This window comes from Aspergillus fumigatus, chromosome 6, assembly GCF_000002655.1.
Source record: "Aspergillus fumigatus Af293 chromosome 6, whole genome shotgun sequence".
Classification (NCBI taxonomy): Eukaryota; Fungi; Ascomycota; class Eurotiomycetes; order Eurotiales; family Aspergillaceae; genus Aspergillus; species Aspergillus fumigatus.
Window position 1 is genome coordinate 3313082 of NC_007199.1, and position 23778 is coordinate 3336859.

At 50.8% G+C, this 23778-nt stretch overlaps 8 protein-coding genes across 8 annotated transcripts; 3 read left to right on the forward strand and 5 right to left on the reverse strand.

The window, feature by feature from the left end:
• Nucleotides 1-259: 259 nt before the first annotated feature.
• Nucleotides 260-6619, reverse strand: AFUA_6G13120 (putative filament-forming protein (Tpr/p270); the record flags this gene model as incomplete). Its single annotated transcript, XM_746096.3, has 2 exons — nt 6049-6619; nt 260-5997 (listed from the first exon to the last, which is right to left on the reverse strand). The coding sequence occupies exons 1-2, from the start codon at nt 6338-6340 to the stop codon at nt 260-262; spliced, it is 6030 nt and encodes a 2009-aa protein (XP_751189.2). The 5' UTR covers nt 6341-6619.
• A 114-nt stretch (nt 6620-6733) lies between these two features.
• AFUA_6G13130 (transcription factor TFIIE subunit TFA2) lies at nt 6734-8102 on the forward strand. The gene has a single exon (XM_746097.2). The coding sequence runs from the start codon at nt 6941-6943 to the stop codon at nt 7811-7813; it is 873 nt and encodes a 290-aa protein (XP_751190.1). The 5' UTR covers nt 6734-6940; the 3' UTR covers nt 7814-8102.
• Nucleotides 8103-8407: 305 nt separating this feature from the next.
• AFUA_6G13140 (3,4-dihydroxy-2-butanone-4-phosphate synthase RIB3) lies at nt 8408-9278 on the reverse strand (the record flags this gene model as incomplete). The annotated part of the gene is made up of 3 exons (XM_746098.1): nt 8408-8924; nt 9010-9127; nt 9215-9278. 3 exons carry the CDS (start codon nt 9276-9278, stop codon nt 8408-8410), a joined length of 699 nt encoding a protein of 232 aa, XP_751191.1.
• A 542-nt stretch (nt 9279-9820) lies between these two features.
• Nucleotides 9821-12279, reverse strand: AFUA_6G13150 (uncharacterized protein; the record flags this gene model as incomplete). The annotated part of the gene is made up of 2 exons (XM_746099.1): nt 9821-10132; nt 10258-12279. The coding sequence occupies 2 exons, from the start codon at nt 12277-12279 to the stop codon at nt 9821-9823; spliced, it is 2334 nt and encodes a 777-aa protein (XP_751192.1).
• A 312-nt stretch (nt 12280-12591) lies between these two features.
• AFUA_6G13160 (uncharacterized protein) lies at nt 12592-14826 on the reverse strand. Its single transcript, XM_077805113.1, has 2 exons — nt 14395-14826; nt 12592-14329 (listed from the first exon to the last, which is right to left on the reverse strand). The coding sequence occupies exons 1-2, from the start codon at nt 14478-14480 to the stop codon at nt 12811-12813; spliced, it is 1605 nt and encodes a 534-aa protein (XP_077661244.1). The 5' UTR covers nt 14481-14826; the 3' UTR covers nt 12592-12810.
• Nucleotides 14827-15809: 983 nt separating this feature from the next.
• AFUA_6G13170 (putative ubiquitin conjugating enzyme (UbcK)) lies at nt 15810-16501 on the forward strand (the record flags this gene model as incomplete). The annotated part of the gene is made up of 3 exons (XM_746101.1): nt 15810-15916; nt 16007-16339; nt 16396-16501. 3 exons carry the CDS (start codon nt 15810-15812, stop codon nt 16499-16501), a joined length of 546 nt encoding a protein of 181 aa, XP_751194.1.
• A 466-nt stretch (nt 16502-16967) lies between these two features.
• AFUA_6G13180 (putative CECR1 family adenosine deaminase) lies at nt 16968-19091 on the reverse strand. The gene is made up of 2 exons (XM_746102.2): nt 18753-19091; nt 16968-18693 (listed from the first exon to the last, which is right to left on the reverse strand). Exons 1-2 carry the CDS (start codon nt 18874-18876, stop codon nt 17093-17095), a joined length of 1725 nt encoding a protein of 574 aa, XP_751195.1. The 5' UTR covers nt 18877-19091; the 3' UTR covers nt 16968-17092.
• A 759-nt stretch (nt 19092-19850) lies between these two features.
• Nucleotides 19851-23768, forward strand: AFUA_6G13190 (NupC/NupG family nucleoside CNT transporter). The gene is made up of 3 exons (XM_746103.2): nt 19851-21690; nt 21779-23027; nt 23097-23768. The coding sequence occupies exons 1-3, from the start codon at nt 21356-21358 to the stop codon at nt 23373-23375; spliced, it is 1863 nt and encodes a 620-aa protein (XP_751196.1). The 5' UTR covers nt 19851-21355; the 3' UTR covers nt 23376-23768.
• The last annotated feature ends 10 nt before the right edge of the window (nt 23769-23778 follow it).

Here is a 23778-nt window from a genome sequence, read left to right on the forward strand (position 1 = left end):
ACATGAGATGCGCACCCACATGAGTTAATATGGAGACCGAAGAATTACATGATGGAAATATTCTTTGATTACCGTACAAACCAACAATAGGCATCATAAACAAAGGAAAAGGCATATTTTCGGCTGCCTCATGCCTTGCTGAACCATTATATAGGCATTGGAATATCCATAAATGATGTAAACCAGTCAGATCCTCGAGTAAAGATACATGCACGTCAAAAGGAAACAACAAAAACCGGAGTTTATGTCGATAGAGTGCTCAAGAGCCCCTGGCATGGCCACCTCCTCTCATTCTCTTCCCTCCACTGGCCCCGGCCTCGTTTCCGGCCTCACCGCCGTCTTCTCTTGCCCGCTTGCTCCCTTGAGGGACAAACTGGCGAGCTTGAACATTGAGTCCGCCGCGTCCTCCAGGACTGGACGGATTTTGCCCTTGAGGCGCATTGCTGGCCTGGACGTTCTGATGACCACCTCGGCCAGCTCCTCCACGACCGCCACGGCCACGTTGGAGACCAGTGCCACGCTGGCTTTGCTGGGTTTGAGCCTGTTGCTGTTGCTGTGGTTGCTGTTGATCAGTAGGCTGTGGGCCGAATGGATTCTGTTGATGAGAGCCGCCGCGCGCTCCGCCTCGGCCACCTCTAGCGACTGGAAGCCCTGATTGAAGCGCCCTCAAAACACCCCCAGCAGGAGGCTTACTTGGCAGTGATGAGGGCTGCTGTTTATTCTGAGATTGGGCCACTGCGTTTGCGGGTTGATTTGATGCCGGCTTTTGCGCAGGACCGGCTTCTTGTTGCGGCTGTTGTGCTTGCGCATCAGCTTGAGGTTGAGCTTCATCGGGCACAGAGCTGGTGGGGGGAGCAGCGGTCGTTTGCTGGGCGGGAGCGGGAGCAGCAGCTTGTTGGTCTTGGCTTTCGGCTTTTGCGGTAGGTGCCGCCACTGAAGAAGGTGGCGGCACTGTAGCGACTTGCGCTGGAGCGGGAGCAGCAGTCGGTGCGGTTGGTGCAGATGGTGCAGTGGCTGTTGGCTTGGCTCCTTGTGCCTGAACAGGCGGAGCCTTTGTGGTCTTCGCAACCTCCCATACCTCAACGACGGGCTTTTGGGGAGTCTCGGCAGCCGCCTTCGCGATGACATCAAGTTTGGCCTGTGCAGTTCTCAACCGAGTATCAAGCATACTGATACGGACAAGGGTCTTCTTGTCAGATAACTCAACGGCAGATTTGACCTTTTCATCCGTACTCTCCTCATACGCCTTTTTGAGGGCTTCCTTCTCTTCATTAAACTTCTTCTCCAACTCTGCACATTCTTGCTTAAGCTTTTCTGTTTCTTTGGCGACCTTTGCCCGGATATTGTTACGGACGATCGTTTGAATAGTTTCGTTCTTCGCAACTAGGGCTCTCGCCTGGACATCGGTGAGTTCTGGTAGGTCACCATCCTGCTGTGATGGGGTTGCGGGAGTCTGCTCAGGTTTCGAGACAGGTGTTCCAGGCTCTTGCGGTGCAACCTGTTGATTGGCTGACAATCTTTCAACCTCTTGCCGATGAGCCGCTCTCACTTCCGCCATCTTCTTATTGTACGTCTCCTTGAGCTTCTCCACTCTTTCGTTGGCCTTGGTCTCGTACTCGGCATCCTTGGCAGCCAAGGCAGCATCCTTCTCAGCAAGAGCTGCCTCGAGACGCCGTACCTTCTCCTCTAGCGTCTTCACTCTCTCGTCATCACTTGGCATAGAAGTTTGTGTTGGGAACTGAGAGGCAGGAGTCGAATTGACGCCAGGCGTCTGCTCCACAGTGGGTGCGGTAGGTGCAGGTGCAGGTGCAGATGATGGGGATGGACTTTCAGCCATCTTGGTCTTGAGCTCACTCAGCTCGTTCTTGGTTGTGTTCAGCTCCTCCTGGATGACCTCCTTCTCCTGTATCACAGCATTTAGTTCAAGTTGCTTAGCGTTGATGCGGCCAGTGAGTTCCTTAGATCTGGCTTTGAACTGTTCTGTGAGCTTTGTGCGCAGTTCTTGCGTCCTATCCTCAGCATGCTTGAGCTGCTCTGGGAAAGTGGCAGCTTGTGCCTGTAACGTGTCGCGTGTTGAAATAGCCTCGTCTCGTTCCTTCTCCAAAGAGGCGAGCTTCTCCTTTAGCCCTTCCATCTCGGCCGGATCAACGCGATCGTATTTCTGCAGGATGTTCTGTGTACGTTGCTGCCAGCGGTCCCGGTCAGCCTGTAGAAGCTTCATTTCCCCATCCTTCGTCTCCACAACGTTTTCCAGTTCCCTGATACGAGTCTCCAAAGGCTCAATCTGCCGCAAAAGTTCATCAACCCGCGTAGATTTCTCCGCGAGAGCAGTTTCGGCCTGTTTGACTTGGTTACGCAGCGTAACGCTGCTCTCACGGAAAAGATTGAGTTCGTTCAATGTTTCCATGAGCTTATTATGGCTCAAAGCAGTGTGCTCACTATCCGCAGCTGCACGGCGTTGCTGCTCCAGCTTGAGACGAGCCTCATCCAGCTGAGACTGTGTGTAATCGAGCTGCTGGCGGAGACGCTTGGCCTCCTGTGTGGAGAGGTGGTATTGCACATCGACGATCTCCTTCTCGCGTCGCAAGAATTTGATAACCTCCTGAAGACCCTCCAGATTTGGTGCTGTTGTCCCTTCATCCTGCTCACTCTCCGGAATATTGGCGCGATCCTTCTGCAGAGCGGCGATCTGGCTGGAGATGCCTTCAAGCTGAGTATGCAGCAAGTTGTTTTGATGCAGAACTTCTTCACGACGCTTCTGTAATTCTGTAAGCTCACTTTCGTAGCGTTCTTTGAGTTCACTCCAGCTTTCTTCTTTCTGTGCAAGGTCCTTCTTGTAGGTATCGGCCTGAGTTCGAGATTCAACTAGCTCCAGCTTCAATTGATTGACCTCTGCACGAACGGCTTGTAGGTTCTTCGCCGCCTCGGCATGCTTAAGCAATTCACTTTCGTAATTTTGCTGCGCGCGCTGGGCAATTTCTGCCTGGGCCTTAAGATCATCCTGGTGGAACTGAGCCGCCGCAATTTGACGTTCGTTTTCTTCCTTCAGTCTTGTAATTTCGGCCTCCAAAGCAGCCTTCTGTTCCTCCAAGCGGCGTCCAGCTTCACCTTGTTCATCCCGAAGCTTAGAAAGCTCGTTGTTTGTTGTAGAAAGTTCCGATGAAATCTCCTCGATCCGTGCCTCAAGGTCCTGAATTTTCTTCTCCTTCTCCTCCACAAGACGCTCAGTCTCTTCCCTATATTGTTCTTGTGTCTCGGTGACTGACTGCAGGCGCTCCTCAGTCTCCTGGCTAATGGTCTTGTAAACTTCGACCTGCTCCTTAGCGTGCTCGAGTTCACCCTTAGCCAATTCTAAGTCACGCTTCAGTTCGGAAACCTGAATGCCTAGTTCCTGTTCGCGGGTCAAACCAGTATCCGGGACGCCTTCTTCTGCCGCCGCAGCCGCCTCGGCCGGGGCAGCTGCGATGCTTGGCCTGGATTGTACGACTTGTAAACGTTCTTCAGCACTCCGTAGCTCAACTGTCAACTCATCCACTCTGGTCTGCAAATGATCCCGAGTTGTCTTGGTGGCAACCAATTCCTCCCGAACCGAGCTCAAACTTGCCACAAGGTCATCTATCCGCTTCTGGCTCTGCTCATGCTCATATTCCCTGCGGAGAGCAGCCTTCTTTGACTCTTCAACCTCGGAATTAAGCTTACGTTTCGTTGACTGCAACTCGGACTCCAAAGATTCGACGCTGAGTTGTAAACGACGGCGACTCTCAGCATCAGTATGCTCCCGCTCGTTCAGGATGGTTTGCAGATTGGCATTGAGAGAATCGAGCCTACTGCGTTCATTCCGCAGCACCTCATTGTCCTCGATCAGCCTCTTCTCGATATTCTTCCAAAGGTCCTTCTCAGCTTTCAGGTTTGCGTTCTCACGCTGAAGGCTTTCGACGAGACCCTTGGTCTCAACCAAATCTTCAGCAGCCTGCTGGGTCCTCAGGTCTTGTCGGTTGGCGTTCTCTAGCAGAGCAGCATAGCGTTTCTGCAGCTCTGCATTCTCATTCTTCAACATATTGAAATTGCTCTGCAAAAGCTCGGCTCGCTGAGTGGCAGCGCCAAGCTGACTGCTTGAGCGACTAATCTCGCTCAGCAATTCACTATTTTTCCGTGTTAATTCATTGACTTGCTGTTTCAAAGCGGCATGGTCGGTTGCAGACTCCTCCCGGAAGCTGTCAAAGTGGGCTTGCACCTTGCGCAATAACTCCGCATAGTCGGGCACGTCTCTCCCTTGGTCGTCAACGTTCGGTGGGACCGCACCAAGAGGAAGCGACTGGGAGAATGCAGAAGCATCTCCAACCGTTTGACGACGTCTTGTCAGCATGCTGCGGAAGGTATCCCGCTCCTTCACGTAGCTCTTAGTCTGAGCAACGAGATTGGCAATTTCATCACGGTACGTCTGCACACGAATTCTGAGCTCCTTCAGCTCCTCCTGCTCCTGTTGTCGAACTGCATCCTTTTCACGAGCTTCTGCTCCCTCCATCTTATCGCCGAGTTCCCTCAGCATTCGCCGAAGTGTGACGTTCTGCTCCTGAAGCTCATGCAGATCCTTGAACGTTGTTAGATGACGACTGATAAATCGACCGGTTGGGTTAAGTTCCGCCGACGAGTCGTCGATTTCCTTGCGGGCTATCTTCTCGAGTTCATCCCTGTCGTATGTGGTTTCTCCTTCTTTCAAGACAGCTACTTCCATAACCAGAACCTTGATTTGAGCGCTCAAGTCACGAAGTTGTTGACGTAAAATATCCCCTTCGCGAGCCAATCCCTCTACCTGGCCCTGCCACTTTCGTGCCTCCTTTGTTGCATCGTCTCTTTCCTTTCCGGCTGTCTCGAGGATATTAGACATTTCGACAACGGCATTTTCAAGTCGTGCGTGGTCAGCCCGCAATTCGTCAATCTCCGGTTTGCTGGCTTCAAGCTCCTGAACCATCTCATCGAGGGTGGCTTTGAGTTCCTGGCTGGTCTTTTGTTCTGCAGCAAGCATCGTTCGCATCTTATCATACTCGGTATACATTTGAGTGAGAGTAAGACCTCCTTTGGAGCGCGAGGTCCTGGGAGAGAATGCGCCACTGGGAGTTCCAGGACGGACAGGCGTACTGGGTCCTGTACCATTCAAGCCACGAGCCGGGCTCATGGATCTTCCTGCAGTAGCACCTTCCGACTGCAATTGAGTAACAGTCAACTCTAGTTCAGCGACACGGCGTTCGGCAGCCTCCTTGTCAGCGTGCTCTGTTTCGATCTCAACGCGGAGTCGAGAGATCTCTTCGGCCGCATCGTCTCTTGCTTTTTCTAGAGCGAGCTGACACTCCTGCACACGCTGCTTGGCAGTCTGCGCGGCATTTCCTTGCAATTCAGCCAGACGATTAGTGCTATCCAGTTCGATTCTGAAAGACTCAGCCGCCTGGATAGCCTCCTCCTTGAGTTGTTGGATGCTCGAAAGCGACTCCTCGTATCGTTGCTCGACCTCATCCAAACGGCTTTTGAGAGCATTTTCACTGCGTCTTAGCGAGTCGATTGTTGAGTTTGCTTCCTCGTTTTCACGTTGAAGCTCGGCAATTCGGGCGGTCTTTTCCTTGCGGAATTTGAGGTACTCTGCAGATTTCGTCTTTAGCTCCGTCTCGAACCATTCGTTGTTCTTCTTCGTCAAGTCCAGCTCCTGCTGCAAGCTCTGTTCACGAAAGCGGGCGCTGGCCGATGCCGAGTTGGCCGCCTGAAGATTTTGTTCGGCAGTAGCCAGCTCGCGTCTCAATTCAATTGTCCTCTTGTGTTGGGCGGAAAGTTCTTCCGCAAGTTTGTCGTAAGCAGCACTCTTTGACTCAAGAAGTCCTAGGGTATCCCTGTTTGATGCTTCGAGCGAGGAAATACGGGATTTTAGAGTGTTGACTTCGGACTCATTGGAAGTAGTCGAGGACTTCAGCGTCGCGATTTCGGATTCTAGGGCCGAACGAGCATTTTCTAGACAGGTGTCAGAAAGTGTAGGTCAGAAAAGGACGCGTCAGAGCCCACCTGACTCGTGCAGTTTCTTTCTTGCCTCCTCAACTTCCGTATGGCTTTTTTCCACAGAGCTTTTCAGCACCTTGATCTTTGAGTCGCTGCTGCGAACCGCATTCTCAAGCTCCACTTCCAAACGAAGCTTGTCGGATTTGAGCTCATCATATTCATGAGCTTTTTTGGTAATGGCCTCCAGCAACTGGTTGACTAGCTCGACCGTGGGAGCTTGGGTAAGGGTAGTAAGTGTTGACTCCGCAATAGCGTAATGGCTCGCGAGGTAAGGCAGTTCGACGGTAGCCGTAGCCATAATGACTAAAAACAGCTGTTGTATCGAGCCGCTTCCCTTTCAAAGCTGATGACTACGAGATTTGCGCAGCAATCGGTCAGTCAGGAAGATGCGCAGAGGTAGCTAGCTCAATCGAAGATGTCGTTGCGCGCGTAACATGCACTACTTCAGGATAAGTGCACACACAACGCTCGAATAGGTCTATTGTAACATGACGGTGTAAACTCAAAAATGTGGGAAACGACCGACAGAGGAATAGTGAAAGTGAGTCCTCTGTCGAGTGATGAATGTCGGTCTTGAAGGATAAATGAGATGCGTTTGCGTTGCATTGCTTCTCCAAACGCGGTTAGCGCGTCTTGCAAACACGTGATTATTTGCCTGAGGCTACTGATTATGGCTTTCGAAAACTATCAGTCGCAATCACTTCCTCCCTTCCCCAACACACTGCATCTGTCCTCTGCGTCTTTACCGTATGACGACTCAAACTTAATTAGTGAAGTTACTGATCCATTTATATGCTCGAGAGCAGCTTAAAATAAGATCTCCCTGGCCCTTGGAGCCGGACGCCGCCTCAATCATCAAACTTTCACGTCTGTCACGTCATTACCAGCCATTGCAATCATGTCGCTCCAGCAGCAGCTCAAGAGTTTCAACGCAAGCGTTACCGACTATGCGAACCGTATGCCCCAGCAGAGAAGGTTTGTCCACAACGGCTCGACAAGCACTTCTCAGGTACCATCATCCACCTCAACACCAACACCAGGTAGCGACGCACAGCGGAAGAGGCAGAATGCAGACATCGTGTACTCGCAGCCTGCCAATACCGGCACGGGCAAGGACATCATGACACAGGTGCTCTTTGCAGTTGAACACTTGAAATCGAAGGGCGTTCCGCTCAGGTATTCTGATATCGTGTCGTACCTCTCTCTCCAGCACCGCTCAAGCGACGAAGGCTACCTTCAGGCACTACGGCGAATCCTCACGCAGCACGAAAAAGTCTTATATGATCCTAGTGGCGCGAACGGGGAGGGTACATTTGCTTTTCGGCCTCCTCACAACATCCGCACCGCAGAGCAACTCCTGCAGAAGCTACAGTCTCAAACTACTGCTGCCGGTATGAGCGTCCGTGAGCTCCGGGAGGGCTGGCCCAACGTCGAAGAAACAATCAACAGACTGGAGAAAGAAGGGAAATTGTTGGTCACTAGAAACAAGAAGGATGATCATGCGAAGATGGTCTGGGCCAACGATCCCTCGCTAGTGCAGCATTTCGATGAGGAGTTCCGCCAGATCTGGGCGAAGATCAAAGTTCCTGATCAACAGGCCGTCAAGGAGGAGCTGGAGAAAGCTGGTATCACACCAACAAGCAAGAACAAGATCGTCAAGGTACGGCCAAAGGTCGAGCAGAAAAAGGTCAAGAAACCTCGTCGCAGTGGCAAGACGACCAATACCCATATGATGGGCGTTCTGAGAGATTATTCGCACCTCAAACGGTAGACATGGCTTCCCACCGAGTATCCTGTCTCTGGCTTCGTTACTGAGCCGACCATTCTTGACCATGTTTTTTCCCGCCCATTATTTCTGTTCATGTCTCACAAATGACACTGCATCTGCATTTCATCGGCGTTGGGCGGGGCTTTCTTCGAATCTGTCATACCGTTTCATGCTATACATGAAGTCGATCTCAGTTGTGTTATGCTTTCAACTGGCGTTTTAGTGATAAAAGATATCAAGATAGATACCCATACCAATCAAGTTTACTTCTCGTCATATTTCACCTCTCACCGTTTTCATCTCTTGCCGTCGGATCCTGGCACAAGTAGTCGCTGACTTTACTTACTACTGATCTGCCTTTAGGAAACATACACAGTAGTTTCATGATACTTTGCCTTGTTCTTTTTGCCTTGTTCTATATGAACTTCATGTAAAAGTATATCCAAGTGATCTAGTATTTATTGATACACCTTTTCTTTCCTGGCCAAGCAAGGAGCGAGACAAGAGCCGTCACATGTATATCAGAGTGGAAAGAGTTCCCAACAGCCAAACAAAAAAAAAAGCAACCAGGTAGTGAGACACAATCCAACCAAGTGATCAATGCTTCCCATTCGGCAAAGGACTCTCCGTTCTCTCAAGGTACTCCACCAAATCCTCAATCGTGCACACCTTGATACCCCATTTCTTGCCGAACTTCAAGCACCCATCGCGTCTCATCATACCATTATTGCCCCGGATCTCGGGGATTCCCTCAACGAGATCACCATCCTCGACCAACTCGGCAATCACACCAACAGGCGACTTACCCGCCAGGCGGCAAAATTCGACCGCCGCTTCCGTGTGTCCCTTTCTCTCACGCACGCCGCCGTCCTTCGCCTCGAGCGGGATAATGTGGCCCGGTCGTCGGAAGTCCTCGAATCTGGCAGTCGGAGAGGCAAGTGTGCGGCATGTCAGGGCGCGGTCTTGCGCGGAGATCCCAGTCGTGACGGATGGATCGCTGGAGTCGATGGAGATGGTGTATGCGGTTCCCTTGGGGTCTGTGTTCTCGACGACCATTTGGGGCAGGGAGAGGCGGCGGGCGATCTCGGAGGTAATAGGTGCGCAGATCAGACCACTGTAATTCCAGATAATAAAAGTTAGCTAGTGTTCAAGAAGCGCTCTGAGAGTCCGGGATTGAGTGCAGGAAAGGGTGTACCAACCTCGTAAAGCGGACTAGGAACGCCATCTGCGAGTCTGTGATCGACTCTGCGGCAATGATCAGGTCGCCTTCATTCTCACGATCTTGCGAATCAAGGACGATTATGAATTCTCCGTTCTCTGTGTTGAGCGTGGACCATTAGTATCTCCATTTCCCAATCCTCGGAGCTCGCGCAGGTGGCGCAACAACCTGAGAGGCTAACTCACTAAAAGCCTTGATTGAGTCTTCGATAGAATCGAGCTGCAGGCTGGAATCTAGAGATGAAGGCATTATGGGGTATTGCAATTGAGAATCGAGGCAATGATAGGAGAAGAATGTATGAATAATTGTTGCCCCTCGGCAAGTTCACGCGGGGCAACTGTTTGAGAGAATGAATCTCCGAATCGGCTAGAAAGGCTAGGTCTTCAGAGAAACCACTGCCTGGGTAGTATGAGGTAATTCTTTAAGTATCGTGTCTCTCCAGTGATATATACTGAATGAGTGCCGTGCTCAATTGACCTTTGTTTAGGAATCCAGTGTAGTCGTGTCAGTGACTCAAATATCGGCACGCGGGGAAGTTCGGAGGCGGCGTTAGATGGCTCAATGATGATGCATACAGATGAACACTGGAGACGACTATCAAGCCTCAAGGATATCCTCAATTGATCCTTGAGTAATAACGGCCGGAGTTCAAGAATGACAATGTGAGGGGAGATTATACGAGCAAGTCAGCAAAAATTTGCACATGATGGGAGCGTCAAGGTCTCCCCATCAAATCATCCGCGATCACTAATGTTTTGTCAGAAAGTCTAATGAAGACTCATCCTCCACCTTCATTCCAGACCCACCGGCCACCGCGGCACATGAACTCTCCGACCGAGGCTGCCGACACATGAAGACGGCCCGAATGGATGATTTGTTACGTCCATGAATCCCTGGATGATGTTTGTTTCGAACGACATGATATGGGCCGTCGGAGATGATGCGTCATCATCATTACTTGGACGACAATTTGGGGGATCCAACACGACTGCCTCTGTCCACTTGATGGTAAATTTGCCGTCTACTCGTCGCTCATCGTGGGTAATAAGGAAGTGACCATCCTCGTCATTCATGGTATCGAATGCGAACAGAACATAAATATTCTATCCAAGAAACTAATAGAGTGACAAACATCTGTCCTGGTCTATGAAAGAGAGCGCTATCTAGCTAAAGAAATCATCATTGCAACTATTTCCAATCATAGTCCGAATCCTCTCATACGCCGGACTTCGTCCGCCTGCCTTTCCAGCGCTCTGCGCATCCTTCGGGCGTACTCTCGTTCCTGTCGTTGATGTTCTCGTCTTCTACTTCGCAGTTCTTCGCGAGTAGAGTCGTCCAGGTCCCCGTCAATTGACATCTCGTCATCGTCATCTTCTTCACCCTGATTGTCACCGGAAGAGGTGGAGAGCACAACACGGCCAACTTGCTCTCCTGTCCAGACAAGGAGCTCATCCCCTGTTAAATTCCCACCAGTAGGTAAGATCTTGCGAGCAACTTCACCGTCAGTCTGAGAGCGGAAAACGCTTCGCCAGAGTCCGGAGGCGCCCTCTTCCTCCTGTTCTTCATCGCCGTCCCCGGCGAAAGCGTCTGAAGTTTGGAGACTTGATTGTCGATTGTTCTGGCTTCGGGCCTGCTGTAGATAGGAGTTGATATTGAAGCAACGAACATCGATACGGCCGTCTCGTTCGACCCATTTGATATTACCCTCGGCGTCCGAGTAGGCGATGCGAGTCCCGTGAGACTCTACAGAGAGGACCTTCGATTTCGCGGCACTTTGACGGTTTTGACATACAGAATTCATATTGGAAGTTACTTCCGACGGGCTGTCTCCGCTGTTCAGGGATGAGGGAGTCAGTTCGTAAAGCTCGAGTGAGCCTTTTCCATTGTATTCACCACAGGCTACCACTTTATGTGAATGTGGATATGTCGAGCCTGATGATACAGGAAAATGGGGAGCAGGCATGGAAGTAAGACCGCAGAGTCGGCCACCTGAGTGTACCGTGTTCTGTAGCCGAGGGAAGAATCGCCGGTCGTATTGTAGTATGCTAGGAAAGCGGCCTGCAAGAAGAATCGTGTTCACATGCGGTGCGGGAGGGTGTAAAAGCGATAAAGGGCCAGGCTGGAACAGAGGTGCATAGTCCGCTCCCTTCTGCGAGGGATCAGGGCTACGTATACGGTAGGGAGGCCGACCATCAGGTTGGAGTTGTAGCAGCGGGGAGTCCGGACGTGCATATACTTGCGAATCCGGCACTAACGCAGTGACTGGCTCCTCACAACGCAGATTGATGGCCGCCTCTTCCTCCGAGGCTGACAACCGAGAATCGTGTATATGAATACTCAAGGTTGTGGCCACCGTAAGTGGAACTGAGTAATCTGTTTCCTGAGACAAGGCGAAGATGGACCAGGGATAACGCTGCTGTGAAATAACCTGAAGAGTCTCAAGGTCGACTTCATTTAACGCATTTCCCACGGCCATGTAAGCCCTCTGACGTATGGAGTCAACGCTGACACTCTGGCCAAGGTTGATAAATTCTAACGCCGACCGTGAGGCAGGATCCCTTCTTTTAGACAGATCCGCCATCAAGATCCCCGGGGCACTGACTCCAAGGACGCTTCCTTTTGTAGCCTGCGAATCGATCGAATGGGAATGATTCAGGTCCCAGATGCAGACGCTCCCGTCGTGAAGCGGAGCTACCACCTTGTTCTGTCTCGCCGAGCTCCAATCACGGAGCAGCCCCATGCCCTTGACCTCACGGTAAATCTTCCTCCCCCCTGGGTTTTTCTTCGTGAATGGTTGCTGCAACCAACTGAACGACATGGGCCCATGTCTTGCGATATATTCAGAATACCAGTCGACATCCTCTCCCTCATACGAGGGATCCCATGCCGCCGCCGCTCTCGCTCGCTCAGCGAATGACGGATTCTGCAATTCGTTCTGGCCAGTCTGATCCGACGAGCCCCGGTTCCAAAGGCTATGCTGTGGTTGAATCAAGGAGAGGAGCGACGCCTGCCCCAGTGAGCCCAAGGGCGCTGTGGACCTCGCATTCAAGCTTTCGGAAGTACTCCGGTTCTGGCGGGCAGCTTCTGAAGCAGCCCATGATTCCTCGTAACAGTGAAGTCTCCATCGCGTGTTATCACGCGCGAGAGCAAAGAATCGCTTTGAGACAGACTGAAGTTTGGCCTGCTCTACCGGGGTAAGATCTAGTCCATAATAGGCGGATGGCGTTAGTGATAAAATGCCACAGGCCATGCGGGGTAAGCTCTTTAGAACTAAGGCGTAGACATCTACTACTCACAATCGATAATCTTGGAAAGAATCTCTACGGGGAGGTTTTCCATGGGTAGGATCTTAAAAGGCACAGCATAGAGGGCAGATAGAAGATCAAACCCGCTCACAACGTAAGACAGCCCAAACCGTTCCCCTCCTGATCGGGGTTCCAGATCCGTTAATTTCCCCGCGATCAACAAGCCTAGACTGACGTCACGTGTTGACGGGGTTTGAAGGCAAAAGCCTCGAGAGGTTTCATCGAGAATCTCTCATCTTGAAGAGGTAGCGTTCAGGTTGAATGAGAAATGATTCTATTGGTCTAGTATGCTGAATACCAAAAGACCGCCTGTATTCCTGCCAGTATCCCAAAGCCAACCTATCATAACTCGCGTCAAACGTACATTAAGAATAGAAACATAGTGAACAGCAAAGAAGTGAGAGAGGGAAAGAGAGAATCGAAAGGATTTAGGATCGTCTTGGCAACCCCGGAGGTCGTGTAACCTCAAAGCCAGCTCAATTATCGGGTATGTAGACGGCATCCTTACAGAGGACAGCCACCTTCTTGAAAAATCGTCGCCATTCTAGAGGGTCGCCCTTTACTTTCATAAACTCAATCTCAAACAGCCCGTCTGAAACGCATTCGAGGACTACTTTCCCCTGCAATGTGCACATTCTGCCATCTCTAGTGACGACTCGGATCGTTGCAGATGTGTCTCCTGGAGAAACCGCGGGCACACTAGGAACAGGAACCCCCAAGCGGTGGAGAGCTTCGCACACAAGAGGAACCAGAATCTTAAGTTCCCACGTGGAGAAAAAGCGAGTCATAGGGCGAGCGGGTACAATGTCACGGAAGCGCTGAGCCTTTTGTGTTCTACTGAGCGGCACGGAAGGATGAGGCGAAAATTGCGACATGGAGGGCTCATCTTCTAGATAGCTCGCCAGTAACATGTCGTCGCTGGAGGAAGGCCTTCCCGTAGGTTGAGTGGACGAAAATACATCCGCCGTGTGAGGTGTATCCCAGTCTACCAACATCTCGGCCCTCGGCATTTCTGGCTGAGTGGAGGAGATTCTGGGTTCCGTATTTAAATCTCCGTCGTCAAACCTCATCTGCTCCGGGTCAAAGCTGCTAGTCCTGTGAGGTCGAGAAAGCGGATCCTGGCTGAAATCGATATGCAGTGATTCGAACATAGTCGTCGCTAGATTGATAGGATCTCTGAGCTTGCCATCTAGAGCAAGGTACCGATTCTGTCGGGTAAACCAAGGATGGCGTCGCACATCCTCAAGAGAGAATCTGTTACTAGGGTCGACGTTCAGCATGCCGCGTAGCAGAGAAAGGGTTGCCGCAGGCAGCTTCTGCCAGAGTTCATCACTCGTTCGCGCGTTTGTCGCAAGGTATTCATGAAACTCGTAGCTGCTGTCTGTCGGACTGTCCCATGGCGTGTTTCCCGCCAGTAAAACGAAGAGTACAATCCCACACGACCAGATATCCACTAAATCTGGGCGATAACCCGCTCCCTTGACCTGACGGCGGTTGCTACACGATATGACCTCTGGAGCAATGTACGGAGGACTGCCGCAAAAAGTTGTCGAGAGCTTGGTGACCCCTTTGTACTCGAACAACGTCGCTAACCCAAAATCGGCGATCTTGAGATTTCCGTCGGCAGTTAAGAGCATGTTTTCGGGCTTGATGTCCCGGTGACTGACTCCTTTTGAATGCATGTATCCCACAGCACTGATAAGCTGCGAGAAGTACACATGAGCGATATCCTCGCCCACGCCCTCGTCGGCCTCGATCTTGTCGAAAAGATCTCCGCCCTCGGCCAGTTCCATTGCGATCCATCGCCATACGTTATCCTCGCCGGTCTGAAAGAACGAAATTATATTTTTATGATCGCCGATGTGTTTATGTACCGTCGCTTCCATTTGCAATTGTCGAGGGCTGATCTTGCCATGTCGAGCAGCATACTCTTTATGGATGAACTTGACGGCAAAGATGGGGTTATCGGTATTCGACGGACAGGCTTTCTTTATACTGGGCAACGCATTAGTTGAATTTGACAAACCCAACAAGCTAAATTTAGGAGCATCAGAACATACCAGGCATAGGCACCCTGACCGATCGTTTTCGAGACAATCCGAAAGGGCAGATCGTTAGGCAGCGGGGCAAGCTGAGAGTGGTGCATTGTGTTCAAGGCTTAGAACAAGCCCAGCCAGGACCATGAAAATCGAACACTATTGATTCACGGTCGGTAAAGTAATTTCTTCCGGCGAGATTCGGCGCAATACCATTGTCCTTTGTGGTGTTTTGGGCACGACAAGCAAGGGTCAATGAGTCGAAACACCATGGGCGTAATACGCGGTTTGCCGGGAACGCGAGCCACTTTATCCTATTCAGGTAATGTGTTGATATGCCCGCCGAGTGCAGAAGTGAGCAGGCTAAAGAGGACACCTCGTACTCCATTGCAACAACAAGACATTCGATAGTACCGCAGTAATGAAAGATGCAATAACTTAGAGGGCAGTATGCATGAGTGGGAGCAGAAATTGGAAAGAATAAAACTCCATGCACCGGCTGGGATTAACATAGTGGACCTCCGAAACTATTGCTTTTAATGTCTGATGTATGAAAGACCGGCAGCAGCTGATCCCTTTCGGAAGAAGCTCTCTTCTATTTAAAACAGCTGGCTCAGAATAAAAGTCGCCGCAAGATGTGAGAATCCAGAGTCATGACTTAAGACATTGTATCTACTGAGTCTTGTGAATCCGTGACCACTGAATAACCATGTAGATCTCTGGCGTATCACTGTTCCAGCTCAGTCATCTGAATATCCTGTCAAAGTGATCTGACAACCAAGGGCAACTATTATTAAGCTTGCTGCCAGTACAGAGCACTCAAAGATGACATGGAACATGCAGGACAAGGCACTCCGATGGTCCAGTGAACAGGTCAGGCGTATCCAACTCCAGTCTTGCTCCTCTTTTCCCTCTTCTCCTCCTGGTCATTATTGGGCCTTATCTTTCAATTTTCTTGACTTTTCAAATTCGCCCAGTGCCTTGGTCTAGTGGGATTAGGCGGGGGCTTCAACATTGGTTCCAATCGTTGCCAGGGGAGGCTGATACTTGTCCTAAGGTGGAGTAAACAACACCCCGTTCGCGACACAAAATCAAGCCTGGTCATATCTTACTCTCTTCACTACCTAAATGTTCGTCTTGAACTTCTCATAATAAAAGAATTCTCTGGGGGTTTTACATATCACCCTTTCCTTTTCCAACTTGTCTCTGCTGTTTTCGATCTGAGGGTTCTAGTTGTGGGTCGACCCGGCGTTCTTGCAACCAACAGTTGTGCTGTGTTCGGATCCGTCGTCATTCCAGACAGCAACCTCACCCTGCAACTGTTACTAGCATTCCTCAAACCGGGAACCGCTTCTCTAAATCTTAAGCGAGAAAGGGAAAGAATAAGAAGTTGGCCTCTCAAAAATTGTTTGCCGACTTCTGTTACTTGAGCCGCCAAGATGGACTACACAATGGAGGATACTCAGAACGCGACGCCCGAAGCTCTCGAGGCAAGCAAATTGAGCTCTGCCACCCACAGAAATGACATTCAGAGCGTGACAAAACGGTGAGTACACTATCCTATGAACCGAATATGCTCCCAATGTGAACTTAAGTTGTTGTACATTGTACTAACGGGCTGTTCGACATCTTATAGTCTCCAAACAGAGTTGATGCAGCTGATGATGTCCCCCTCGCCCGGCATCTCTGCCTTTCCCAACGCAGACGGCAACCTTCTCAACTGGACGGCCACGATCAGCGGACCCAACGAGACACCATACGAGGGATTGACCTTCAAGCTCTCCTTCGCCTTCCCTAACAACTATCCTTACTCGCCTCCTACGGTTCTCTTTAAAACACCCATCTACCACCCAAATGTCGACTTCTCTGGCCGGATCTGCTTGGATATCCTCAAAGACAAGTGGAGTGCCGTATATAACGTGCAGAGTGTTCTACTGAGCCTGCAGAGCTTGCTCGGGGAGCCCAACAAGTAGGCTTGCACTCATCTCTTGCTATACAACCGCATTGATGCTAACAGGTAGCTAGCGCGAGTCCTCTAAACGCCCAAGCAGCCGAGCTCTGGGACACAGACAAGGAAGAATACAAGCGCCATGTCCTCGCACGGCACCGCGATATCGAAGATCTCGAGTGAAGCATACGGACAACTAGGCTATGTTCGCGGCGTTTTCTCTATTCCAGGAGAGACCAAAGCTTGGTTTCCGCATTGCATGATCGGAGGGTCGGTGCATTGTTTCTTTGGCGTCTTGTCTGTTCCTAGGGTCCTTCCGGCTCCGGGCACAGGTTCACTGCATATTGGTACATTGGGTTTGGAGTTCATGCGCGTTGCTTTGGGCATTTTTCTTCTCTGGATAATGTGGACCACCGTTTCACAGTACAAAGGAACGTGTGTCTCTGGAAATACATACCCTGACTTCTTTTTTATGTTTTTTTTTGGATCAGTTTCCTGTCTTTCAGAAGCGTATGCTTGAAATTCCCGATCTTGAACACCCACCCAATTGTCGGACAGATGATGGTCGGGGTATAATACATCCAGACGACTCTGTCTACTATCTTCCAGATCGCTAGATGTCATAATTACAAGATTGCTCATACTCTAAGCCAATGTTCGTTGGTCGGGCCCGCTGCATCTGCATCCGTCCATGAAGGTATTGAGAGCGTAAAATCTTTCTATAATACCCCAGTAGTAGGGCGCCTGTATAACAACCACGTTTTGAAGTTTACTTTATTCGTCGACCTCTACGTCCTTGAATTCCGCAACAATCCACTCGCAAAACGCCTGGAAATCTTCATACCATTCCCGTAGACGGGCGGCCTTCAGCCCATCGCCAAGAATCCCATCTTCGATGTCAGAGGCCCACTCTGCATTTGATTGATCCTCATAACAGCTCCACCGGATGGAGTTCTCCACCATCATGGCAAGGCCGGTGAGTCCCATATTCTCGAGGCCCTGCAGTGCCTGCCAGAAGTCGTGCGTTAGACCGTTCTTGCCCTGGCCGAGGATCGCAGGGTCGTCGTTGCAGAGGGAGACGGAGACGCCGCGGGCTAGCAGGGCAGGGAGCGGGTGCGATTTGATAGAACTTGTGAGGCGGAGGATCTCGTTTGAGATGGGGCAGCATTCGATGAGGATCTTCTTTTCCTTCACGAGGTCAATGAGGAGGGGGTGTTTGAAGAGGGAGAAGCCGTGCCCGATGCGCCGCGTGCCAAGTAAGATTGCGTCGAAGAGGTTGTGGTCTGTTGCGTCGCCGTCGCCGAGGCACTCGCCTGCGTGGAAGAAGAAGGGAATGGTCACGCCTTCCTCGACGCAGCGTTTGCGGAACCAGAATAACACTGGGACGAGATCGACCAGCGGCCGGCCTTGGTCTTCCTGTCCGACAACGTCGAACCCGCAGATCACGTCCGGGAAGGCGAGCTTCGTCTCGATGCATTGCTTCATGCTGGCTGCGATGTCTTTGTTGGGGAAATTGCGGAGGGTGGTCCAGATGATGCGGGCCCCGTAGAACCGTCGGCCTTGTTCGGTGTTCTTAAAGCGTTCGAGTTCTTCTTTGAAGACTCGGCACCACTCGAAGTAGCCTTCCTCGGGCGTATCACGTCCTTCCCGTCGGTACTCGAAGACAAATGCGATACGAAAGTCCACGTATCTGATTCCATCACTAGCGAGTTGTTCGAACATGCGGCGCAGACATGCGCGGAAGATCGGCTCGTAGTTTAGAATGGAATTGATGACTGGGAACGTTCGTCGGAAGATGTCCCAGATGGCGTCTACTCCGTGATGGTGGAGGTAGGAATGTTCAGGGCCGAGAACACAGCGACTCTTCAGCCACTCGCGGAAACCGGCCTCTCCACCCTTGGGAAATGACGAGGCTGCCTTTTGCAGAGATACCAGTCGTGAAGACTCGTAGGAAGACGTCCACATCGTAGGTTTGTCCTCTGATTCCTCTAATGGCTGAGACGAGAACCGGAGGTAGAACGGCGCCTCCTCAAGTTCCTTCGCGGTAATGAGCGGCTGTGGAGCAAATATGTGCATTCCTGGGGTAGAAAAGGCCTGGTCAACCAGAAAATCAATATCGAACATGGCGTCCATGTGAGCATGTAAGAGGGATCCTTTGGGCATCTTTTGCACGATTTTCCACAAGTCGGTGTTTTCCATGCGACCCCTTGCCAGATGGAACATCACCCCCGGGTAGAGAATCTCATCGGCTCCGTGAGCTTGCTCTTGTGTCGACCCCTTGGACCATACGGTCTCGAGCTCACGAGCGCGGATCTTGGACACGATCTTGCATGCTTTGGCGGCCAGCGGGGAGAGGGCCTTGCGAAGATTGGCATCTATGTTGGCGATATTAACTCTTTGGAATCGAAGCTCAAATACAAGTTGGAAATCTAACCATGTCGTTGCTTCCGTTCTTCTAGGACCAGTGCATCACGACCCTTCAGATACTGTTGGATGAACGGTTCCTCCACTTGAGGGATGCCTTCCTCCAGCTCCCACTCGGTATCATTTGAACCCATGCTGGGAGGGCCACTGTCAAGGAGAGTGTTCGATTATTATGGTCCTCGAAATGAACTAGAGTCCAGGACTATCTAGACTGATAAAATCCAACAAGAACTAAGGTAAACAGAGATACGATCAACAGAAAATTAACAATGCTGATCGCAGCATGTGAGGCGCAGGAGCTCGGGGATCGATAGCATTCCCCACTCTGGACCCCAGCCATCACAGCCAATGTAAGGCCTGATGCTGTTTTTGTCATCACTTCATGAGGATCCTCAAGACTCCAACCTTAATTTAGACCTGCCTGAGCGGTCCCATGGCTTATTAGTCTCGTAATATCTCCACGTGATCCATGTTCACTAAGAAGCGATGCAACGGTGTCGTTCATCATCAGGAAAGTTGGATTGTCTCGCTACGGAGGACTTATTTGAGCAGAACACCTCGGCCTGAGCTTCCCGGGCACCACCGTGATACGCCATGGTTAAGCACTATCCCCCGTCGGAGTTCCATGCTAGCTTCGAGGCCAATTCACGCCATTCAATCTCAACAAACCTTGGATCGTTATACTCCATGGTAACTTGAAAGCTGGAGAAACACGTGGGAGATAGTTTACAGAGATGGTACGTAATGACTACAGAATCTGGGGTGGCAAAAATGGGATTCTCATGATCTCGCTCAGCCCGAGGCCAACGTCCTAGGTAGTAGGTACTCCGTAATAGAACTCGCGGGTCTGGAGCATACATTTTATAATAAGGCAAGCCTGGAGCTACGCGTTATGGGACAAAGGATTTCTAGGGATTTGACAGCACAATAGTCCAGCTGGTACCATATATTTTCTTTACATTGCTTTCAATATTCCTTATCATAGGGACTCGAAGCCGATAAGCCGTAACATACTTCGTACTGCTCCTTGACTAAGAGTTCACAAAGGATCAAGGGCAATCATCTGCAAAGTGGAAGTCGTAGTTCTCTGCTCCAACCTCACTGAGCAGCCATATTCATCGGAGATCTCCGATTCTATATCGCAGGTGTTCACGCTTCAAGGTGGCACAATACTAAAAGCTGGATGGCTGACAAGGATGATTTAGAACCACTCAGCTCAGCCTGTCTACACAGAGTTGACGATAACATACAGAATAGAAAGGGCAAGCTTATCATCACGGAATCTTGAGAACTTCCGAGGATCGAACCAGCAGTCTCCACGGAGTAACTACGGCAAAATTTGACCTAGTTAGTGCCGGGCATAAAATACCTATCCTAGTAAACGAGCCCACTGAGGTGTCATGGAAACTTCTGATTCGGCGCACTGGGGCTTTTTCTGGACTGTTCTATTTTTCTTTTTCCAGTCCTTTGTTGTTTTCCGGGGGGCGCCATAAGCCATTCTGCGACCTAGTTTAGTTAGCTTGATCCATAGGCAGGTTGTCTGAGGGTGGCGGGTAGAGTTTTTAGTGGAAAGACCCCACAAGCTTTAGCCCTTAAAGCCTACTCCGTAGTCAAATGTCCACAGTTCATCAGTAAATGGTAATTGCCCACAAGTACAAATTAAAAGCAAATCTCAGAGGTTTAACGCGACGACAGAATGCGGTATACTGCCAGCTGGTGTGGCAAGTATCGCAGTAAACGTATTTTTAGATGCTAACATCTATCGGCCCGTAGAAGCCACTGTCGACAGCGAGTCAGGCTCCCGAATGCAACGGTAAACGAATACCAAGAACTTGTACGTACTGAATACCGTCCAAAGGCATGAGGCACACGACCGATGAACCGCGTGAGGACGGAGCGGAGAGAAAAAAAAAAAAGCGTGGGACACGGCTACACTCGCTGATCAGCCGCCAATCTCCTTGCAGAATCATCGGCCCATGTCCTTTTTAGTGCTGTAACACCGGAAACTCTTATCGATTGTCAAGGGCATCGCTGGGTCTTCATTCGCTACACTGATTGAAAAAGTAAAAAATATTATCGGGGCGGAAAGATAGTTACCAGACGCCTCGACCTTGGCCTGATACACGGCTATACTTGGTTCCTTAGCCACCAAGGCGAACAACAGTAGCCCTTGAGAGAATTTTCTTTTCGTTGTCTCACCCGTTTTATCATGATCCTTGCCGACGTCGAGCACTAAGTCCCATCTTTCCTTCTCAAGGGCATATCCAAACCCCGGACGAATCAACGGATCAATCGGATTGCTGGAATATGCAACTTGTGTATCCGTAATCTCCCCGCACCAGCTTGTCTGATAAGAGAGGAACCTGAGTCGATCAATTGGAATCTGGGCGCAACGCTCGCTCTGTTGGTTTCAAAAGAGAGTTTTATCTCCTCTCTTGGTTTCTCCCTCTCCCTCTTATCCGACAGCTATCTGCAGCCCCGTCCGGAGTTAAATTGAACTTGGTTGCCGCCAGATCCTTCTGTGTCCATTTTCTTCAAAGAAGGCGTTTTGGACACCCTGAAAGGTCGTCGCGTTCTTAAATTAGTGATTGTGCAATAGGAACGGCACCACAAATGGCGGACGACAAGGCTATGGAGGTGAACGAGGCATCTCCCCACGAGACAACGCGACATGCAGATCCTGCGCTGGATCCCGCAAATCAACATAACCACGGTCATCCCCACCATTCGGGACTGGCCCAGAAGGGTCCAGATGATGATGTGATCTATGCTAAAGATGTCAAAGGCCTGGTTCACGATCCGGCTGTGGAGGACAAGCACGCTCATAGCCAGAGTTCGAAGGACCTCGAGGAAGCAGGTGAAAGCTATCCGTCGCGGCCCTTCTATCGCCGCTATAGCAGGTACATCAAGCATGTCGTGTACGCTGTCGTGTGGCTGTTGTTCACCGGGTGAGTTGTCTTCCCTTTCAACTGCACCGCATCTTCTGGCAGTCCTGTTTGATCAAAATCCAAACTCATCCGTTGTCGTCCCTCTTAGATGGTGGATTGCTGGTTTGATCCTCCATCGGTATGACTTGGGCTGGCTCATCCCGTTCCTGCTGTATCTGTGCATCACCTTGCGGCTTCTTACCCTCTACGTGCCCGTGTCCATCGTGACCAGACCAGCCTATTGGGTCTGGGACCATACCGCTCGACCATTCGTTCGCCTGATCCCCGAGAAGTTGAGGATTCCCGGCGCGGCGTTATTGACGATTGCGGTCATTCTGATCGGCTCATTTGCGTCGGAAGAGACCGCCGATAACACCAGAGCCAACAGAGCTGTCAGTCTCTTCGGACTTATCGTCTTCGTCTTCGCCTTGTGGCTTTCGTCAAGAAACCGCAAGAAGATCGTCTGGCACACCGTTATTGTAGGAATGCTGGTGCAATTCATCGTTGCTCTCTTTGTGCTTCGTACCAAGGCGGGTTACGACATCTTCAACTTCGTCTCGACGCTGGCCAGAGAGCTTCTGGGCTTTGCCGACGACGGCGTTGATTTCTTGACGGAGACTGGCTTCGCAAGCAAACACTCGTGGTTCTTGGTGACCGTCATCCCGGCTATCATCTTCTTCGTATCTCTTGTGCAGCTTCTGTACTACTCTGGCGTCCTCCAGTGGGCTATTGGTAAATTCGCCGTTTTCTTCTTCTGGAGTATGCGGGTCTCCGGCGCCGAGGCCGTCGTGGCTGCTGCCTCTCCTTTCATCGGACAAGGTGAATCGGCCATGCTTATCAAGCCGTTTGTGGCGCACCTTACCATGGCCGAAATCCACCAGGTGATGTGCTCCGGTTTCGCTACCATTGCAGGCTCCGTACTGGTCGCCTACATTGGAATGGGCGTTAACCCTCAAGCGCTGGTTTCCTCCTGTGTGATGAGTATCCCTGCTTCTCTGGCCGCATCCAAGCTGCGGTGGCCTGAGGAGGAAGAAACTCTGACGGCTGGCCGTGTCGTCGTGCCCGAGGACGAGGAACACAAGGCTGAAAATGCGCTTCACGCTTTCGCCAACGGTGCCTGGCTCGGCATCAAGATCGCGGGTACCATTGGGGCAACCCTCCTCTGTATCATCTCCTTCGTTGCCTTGATCAACGGACTGTTGACCTGGTGGGGACGTTACCTCAACATCAACGACCCCCCCTTGACCCTCGACCTGATTCTTGGATACATCTGTTATCCCATCGCCTTCCTTCTCGGCGTCTCCCGCGACGGCGATCTGCTCAAAGTGGGCAAACTGATTGGGGTGAAGCTTGTCATGGTAAGATTCTATCCATTCACGCTCCGCTCACCTTCAGGGAGGACCAGACACTAATCCAATTATTTTCAGAATGAATTCGTCGCCTATAGCGACCTTCAAACCAAGCCCGAGTATCAGGAACTCTCCGTCCGCTCCCGGATCATCGTAACGTATGCTCTCTGCGGTTTCGCCAACATCGGCTCCCTGGGTAACCAAATCGGTGTGCTTAATCAACTTGCCCCCCAACGTGCGGGCGATGTGTCCCGTGTTGCAGTTAGTGCCATGATTACGGGCGCCCTGGCTACTTTTACCAGTGCGGCTATCGCGGGTCTGCTGATTACGGAGGAGGGCAAGTACCTTAGTCAGTGAGGATAGGATGCGGATCCTCAGTTATTGCCTGCAAATCACAAGAACTGTATTTTTATCATATTCATTTTGCGAATTTTCACGTGATGAGCTGTTAAATCAGCGTGTGGAATCAATCTCATAAGTAATATCATCAAGGGCTCTGAAAGTCCAAATCCTTGTCACCGCTTCCATTCACGAGAGCCACTCAACAGCATGCTCCACCGTTTCACGAGCTTGAGATAGGGCTTGAGTGTAATTCTTGTGCCCATGCAGTCACCCTGACCACGTGATTATGAAGAGGACAATGCCAGCGAAGGAAAAGGAGAATTCAGTGATCTCTAAGCCAGCTCAAAAGGTGAGAAAAGCGACAGATCTTTTGAAAATATACCTTTGGATGCTCACGAAACTTTATTACTTTTATTTT

What these genes read in the sequence shown, in the direction of transcription:
- AFUA_6G13160 (XM_077805113.1), bottom strand. Translation starts at nt 14,480, where the DNA reads ATGCACCACTCTCAGCTTGCCCCGCTGCCTAACGATCTGCCCTTTCGG. An exon ending in GGTCAGGGTGCCTATGCCTG is followed by an intron (nt 14,330 to 14,394) that starts GTATGTTCTGAT and finishes TGCGTTGCCCAG; the next exon opens with TATAAAGAAAGCCTGTCCGT.
- AFUA_6G13130 (XM_746097.2), top strand. Translation starts at nt 6,941, where the DNA reads ATGTCGCTCCAGCAGCAGCTCAAGAGTTTCAACGCAAGCGTTACCGAC.
- AFUA_6G13180 (XM_746102.2), bottom strand. Translation starts at nt 18,876, where the DNA reads ATGGGTTCAAATGATACCGAGTGGGAGCTGGAGGAAGGCATCCCTCAA. An exon ending in AGAACGGAAGCAACGACATG is followed by an intron (nt 18,694 to 18,752) that starts GTTAGATTTCCA and finishes TCGCCAACATAG; the next exon opens with ATGCCAATCTTCGCAAGGCC.
- AFUA_6G13190 (XM_746103.2), top strand. Translation starts at nt 21,356, where the DNA reads ATGGCGGACGACAAGGCTATGGAGGTGAACGAGGCATCTCCCCACGAG. An exon ending in GTGTGGCTGTTGTTCACCGG is followed by an intron (nt 21,691 to 21,778) that starts GTGAGTTGTCTT and finishes CGTCCCTCTTAG; the next exon opens with ATGGTGGATTGCTGGTTTGA. An exon ending in TTGGGGTGAAGCTTGTCATG is followed by an intron (nt 23,028 to 23,096) that starts GTAAGATTCTAT and finishes AATTATTTTCAG; the next exon opens with AATGAATTCGTCGCCTATAG.